General features: G+C 38.2%; 1 protein-coding gene across 1 annotated transcript; it reads right to left on the bottom strand.

The window, feature by feature from the left end:
* Positions 1 to 698: 698 nt before the first annotated feature.
* LOC124617949 lies at positions 699 to 1,976 on the bottom strand. Its single transcript, XM_047145309.1, has one exon. It carries the CDS (start codon positions 1,974 to 1,976, stop codon positions 699 to 701), a length of 1,278 nt encoding a protein of 425 aa, XP_047001265.1.
* Positions 1,977 to 6,455: the final 4,479 nt, after the last annotated feature.

Here is a 6,455-nt window from a genome sequence, read left to right as displayed (position 1 = left end):
AATGGTTTAAACTCTTATAATCTAGCATTTCAGTATAGCATAACCTTTATGTGGTATGGTGGGCCATGCATGTATGTTAAGGAAGGCATTATGTACGAAGTCCAAAATGATATTATTTCATTAAGTGGAGAAAAACATATAGAAATATCAGCCATAAACATATGGGACACAAATATGTTCCAAAGCCTAAACATATTATATATACATCGTTCTCCTAGCAGTGATATGGAAATTTTCATCACAAAACTGAACCCCCTGGGAGGTAAATGGGCAGAATATAGAAACACTTGCAACTAAAACAAAGGGTTATACATATTATATTAAACAGTAACTAGAGAGCTCACTGCAGAGTGCTGTTTAAAAACGTGGGTATCCTGACAGTTCCATGTGAATACGATTTTCAAACAGTGAGATACATAGAGAAAAATATTGACCAGTACCCAACCAACAGTTGCTATTTTGGACTTACTTGCCTTATCATTATGCATTTTCTCAAAATTGTTAATGAGTATCCTGTTGGCACAGAGAGATACATATTCCAGTTTGCTTAACAATGTGTTGTGAAGCAAACACATACATTCAGCATTATCCACTGCTTTCACAACTTTTGACATGCATATCTTCTGAGAAATGGAAAGCTGTTTACCACACGACATAAATTGCTGAAGAAAGTCATTCACAAGTAGAGAGACTGTATGTCACACTATTCCAACTGTGATCACTACTGTCTCTGTAGGCAAAGTCAGTTTACCCCTGTCCAGTTCCTTCACAAAGTTGTAAGAAGAATCTACCTCAACTTCTTTGTTCAGCTGCAACCATTCAGTACATTTGTCACACTTAGATTTCTGAAGGGCTTTCCTAGCTGCATAACCTCCTATGTATGTCAAAATAGGTAACATATTAGGTGGAACATCATCCATACCGAAGGTGATGTCCATAATATCAGAAAAAATGCTAATGTCAATATTACGGTCTAGCTGTTGTTGGGCAGGAATTATGTGTTTCAAGTGCACATTATCATTTTGAGCTGCAAATAGTACATCATTTTTGAATCTTAATTTTCTTTCATTTTCTAAAATTTGGATGTAACTAATGTAGTAATTTGCTCCACTCAACTGTCGGTAGCACCCAAAGCGGCCCTCTAAATCATCACTTTGAAATTTTCCTAGCAATATGTAGTCAATGTCATATTTCTCAAATAAGTATGGAATTATCTGCAGAAAAGATTCAGTTGTTAATATTAAAGACTGGAATGTCTGTGATGTTAAAGCATCACTTATTGGTACAGATACTCTCCAAACTTTTAGCCAATGACACAGATTATTTAGAAATGTCACCTGATTGTCTGTTGTCTTCCTGATGGCTTCTCTGTAAGGATCATTGAATCTTTGTCCTTCAAATACACTTCTAACATTCACAATCTTCCACCAGTTCACAATCACCTGAAGGAAAGTCACTGTCTGATTTATGTGCTCAGTAACATTAGGCATATCCTTTGTTGCATGTTTCGAAGCTACTATGTTATTATCATTGAAAATTTTCAAAGCTAATTTAACATTTTGTTTGTGAATAGACGATGGATACAGTACTCTAGCTGATAGTGTGTGGCCATATTTGACTAAAGAGTTTCTTTCTTTCTCATATACCAGCTCCAAATGCTTGTACTGTGCTGTCAATATTACTGAATGATCAGTCATGTCAGGAAACTGTAACACTTTATTAACACTTCTCTTTGTCTGCCAATTGTTCCTGATACATTTCAGAATGTGTACAGTGTCAAACACAAAAAAAAGTTTCCTGGAAGGATCTAGAGGGTGTTCAATACTGGGTTGGAGAATTCTACTGGGGGTAAACAATTCATATGCCTTCCTGTTTACACTGTTGTTATCTGCTATCAGACTAACAACTTTGAAGCCCACTCTTTCCACCATGCACAGAACATTACTGATCAAAGATTTCAGCTCTTCACTTGTCATATTAGCTACTGGTATAATTGCTACAACATCAACATATTTAGACAAAAGGGAAGAGACCATAAAAACCTGTGCTGTTTTGGCACACGTCTCAGGATGAAAAAAGCTACTCCCATGTATTGAGCCAGATTTAAATGAAAGTTGTGGTTGCACATAAATCTCATCTAACAACAGAGACACTAATAACTCATGTTTTTCTAGATATTTCACCCTGTTTTCTAAATAAGGACTCGTTTGAACTGATGAAGTGACTAGCTGGTAATTACAAATTATTTTCTGCAGGGTTCGTGGGTGGGGTAAAAACATTAAATCACATTTCCTCAAGGCATTGTATGCACTGACAGAATGTACATATAAGCAGCATGCCACTATCATGGTGTTGTTGCCATAGTGTCTGTTGTTTTTTGAGATTTGTGATACATGGAGTTGTTCTATAATAAATTTCAGTTGTGCATTTTCATCATAATTTGGGATAGTCTGCAAGCAATTGACAGCACAGTTTATTTTATCTGTAACACTAGGCAAAATTTCCCCTTTCTCAACCATTGACATTACATTTTCTAAAACATTTATGGAAGTTAATTTCTTCACATCATTGATGGATGCATTAATTGCAAAATGAATTGCTTCACTAACATTTACTCTAAAGCTCAAATCACTATTAACAGTGATGAATGCAGTAACACAAGGTATTCCCCTGTCTAATCCCAAAAGACAGATATGCAATTTTTCATCATCTCTAATCACAGACCACTTGTTGCTGCAAATTTTCTGGCCTTCTAGAAATACAGAAATATCATTGAGACACGAAAGTGAATTTTGTTGGAGGTGTAAGTTGTTTGACTCAATACTGTCTTGAATAGCTTTTCTAAGATTATCGTCTTCCACATCAGCAAGACGTCTCACTTTTGTAGTTGACTTAGAACAGTATGAGGGAGTGTTGGGAAAAATAGTTGGCACAGCATTTTCGGTGAGTTTTGGGATTATTCTGGGAAATTCTTTCAGTTGTCCTTTGTCCATAATTACGTCCACTCGAATTACACATGATTCATCGAAGTGTTTTACACAAATATTTGGCCGTTTTAGTTTGGTTAAGTCTGTTGGGATATTTCGAAGCCACAGTGCACGTCGACTCTCGTCAGATGGCAAAGAAAATGTAGTCGTTCTCTCTGTTTCAGAATCATAATTAGACCGACAGCCGAACACACTACATCGACGTGGCATTTCAAGAGTTCCAGATCTAGAAATAAAATGAAACCGTATTTCAATACGTTACCTCGAAGTTACAGTCAGGTGTAAGATCTCAAAATCACGTCAGGATAAACACACACAGACGGTTAGAATCTTCTAAAGTAGTAAACGAAGATGCATTTGAGGTTAACATACCTTGCTTACAATTATCAATGTTTCGCACACAACACCGCAAACATAACAAATTGAGGATGCATCACCATCACACATGCACATATACACACGTATTCTGTCGATGCACTTAGTTAAACACCACTTTTGTAGTACGAAAAACAACGAGGCAAATAGCAATGCTCTTTCACACACGTTGCTTCCACTAGCAAATCAAGACGCCGAGTGTGACGTCACGTTCACGCACCGGGGCCTGTCTTTCTCTTTGGCCTCGTCCTGCACTATGTGTTGTAAAATTATATAATATTGTATTCGCATTCAGACAATTAGCTGTCGTACAATTATATAATTTTTCAGTTAAATTCAGTCCCATATGTGCCTACTGTCCGCAAAGTGTGTCATGAAGACAGCTAGTAGAGAAGTAATACATTATAATGTCATGCCTCACATGGTCCTTTTATTGCAAGAACCGCAGAAAAGTAGTAACCTATTTTTATCATTACTTTCGTCAATTTCTAGGTTTGTCGCGACAAAATGTTTCTTGTAGATTTGTACGAGTAATTACATTTGTTGCTTGCTCTGATTATCAAATACTGGGTGAATAAAGTCTGGGACTTTATGCATCACTGGCAGCACATCTTTCTGACGCCCACACCAACCCAATCGCTTTGATAGGTAGGTGGTTCTTACCCCCACAACGATTTTTGCCTGAAATTAAGGTGTATGTTTACCAAGTTTGGATGAAATTGGTCCAGTGATTTAGGAGGAGATGTGGAACACACATACACATACATACATGTACTTTTAGAGTATGTATGGGTTTAAAACTAGAGTATTCTTGTTTGATTTTTTCCATTCCCTTCTGTAACATACTATATTGGTGATGCCTCATTTATCATTAGAGAGAGAGAGAGAGAGAGAAACTTACTGATGAGTCAGTATAAAACACAGAGAAATGAATTTACTGACAATGAAATATATGTGGAAATACTATTGTTAATATGTGAGCTGATATTTAACACCAAGACGGTACAATATTTGACATGCACATATTTATAGTCAAGTAGAGAAACAGAGAGCAGAGTGCGAGAGGGAGTGAAAGAGAGAGATAAAATATCGATATGGAACATAACGCTGTGTGTGATTATGGAATTTTTTGGAAACATTGAATACTTTTGTACATGGTGCAAAAACATTCAGATACGTTTGAGCATGCAGGCTATACACTGAGAGGTTGTTTCGTTTTAATGGCTCACAGTAAACCACTGAGCTCTGAATGACTTTTTTATTTAGTTGGCTGCTCAAAGAAAATTTTAAATATCCCACCAGTGTCATCTTGTAGTTTTTTAAACTTTCACACACTCATCATCTAGCATTTTCTAAATTTCCGCTCATTACTGTCTTGTTTGTGATGCCACTGGGAGCACATGATTAACTATGGTTATTAAGTGACCACCATGTAGCATTATCATATCAGTGACATTAGGCAGTTCAATACTGCATTAGAGTGAAAAGTGTACCAGAGTCGGCACAGCCATACTACTTATTTGTTTACATATTTCAAGGAAAACAATACAAATAATAAACTGGATAACTTACTCTCACTGGTCCATTGCAGTCTTATTAAAGACAGTCTAACTCTTCATTCTAATTGAGGTTAATGGTTGACTATCCCCCCCCCCCCCCCCAAATCGCAATTCAACATCAGTTGAACATCAGGTACATGTGTTAATGAATTATTGTTAAAATTCAGCTGTTTTAGAACTGCTGTGCGTACAATGATCTGTCAAAGAAAGAAGTAAATTACATTTGAAGCTTTAAGTGACGTCAGTGTTCACTGGAGAGTGACAACTAATTCTCTTAATTGAAATAGCGTCCTTGCGATAGTTACTCCATTAAACAGAATGCCCACTTCCAAAAGTTGCGCAGTACTCCAATTCCGCTGATATGAGCTTTAGAGGTGGTATTCTGTACCTAGTAATGTTAAGTAAACCGTTATAACGTTGGACACGTATTTTAAACATTTTGCAGCCTTATTTGTACAGTTGTAGACTGTGGCACTAGAAAACTCAGAGAGAGCGGCACCAGATTTTAGTGATAGGTAACAAACTGTAGAGGCAGGGCTGCTGCTTTCCTGCTACATTGCTACTATATAGTAAGAAACGTTTGATGTTACCTGTTGTGTGAAAGCACCTCTGAGGAAAATGTCTTACATCTGCATTATACAGAAGGACTGGGGCTTCAGACATGCCATCAAGCCACTGTACGTAGCGAGCCAACTATGTGGCGTAGCTCCACTTACGTTTCATAGCACAGTATCTGCGGAACGTCTCTCCAAAACACAACACAGGAAGATAATTAGTTTCATTTTATCAGAATTGTGGCTAGTCGTGATTGCAGGACTTGGCACATTATGCAGCTACGGAGAAAAATGTGCACATCACATGTTACGTGAACTGCCAGCAACCTACCACTTGCTAAGATTGATAATGTATCTCAATTGGCTGGAACCAGTTACAATGTTGTTTACTTCAATAATGACAGGCTACAGATACCTAAATGAAATTGTTGATTACTTGGCCTTGGTGGACTTTTTACTATTGCGGCATGATGACCTCTGCATGAGAGGAATACATGGTCGAACACGGATCCTGGTACTTGTTTTCCTGGGAACTATTCTGCTTGTTGCTGTCTTTCCTATAACGTGCAGTGTAGTTGGACTGCTTGAGCCCCCACATACTGCAGCCTTCTATGGGCTGACAGCCTACTCCTTGCTGTGGCACACACAGTTCCTCGGAGTAGTGTTGACAGTGAGAAACACGCTGGGTACCGTCCGAGCGCTGATGTTGAGGGTTGTCGAGCCGCCAATCGCCTGTGACGCCGACCTGGATGTGACATTGACAAGAGCAGTGCCACCGATACTATCAGCGTCAGCTAGTGACAACTTGCGGAAGCTACAGCGGGCCAGGATGCTGCTGCATAGAACTGGACTTCTCTGTTCACGCCACTTTTTGCCTCGGTTTGCTGTTGTCCATCATGTGCAACGGTGTCATGATAGTCTTTCTGATGTATGAGATCACAGTGGTAAACGAAAAGTTTGAATCTTCAACAGACACTAAA

This window comes from Schistocerca americana, chromosome 1, assembly GCF_021461395.2.
Source record: "Schistocerca americana isolate TAMUIC-IGC-003095 chromosome 1, iqSchAmer2.1, whole genome shotgun sequence".
Taxonomy (NCBI): Eukaryota; Metazoa; Arthropoda; class Insecta; order Orthoptera; family Acrididae; genus Schistocerca; species Schistocerca americana.
The sequence above is the reverse complement of the archived record's forward strand: the minus strand, read 5'-3'. Positions and strand labels throughout refer to the sequence as shown.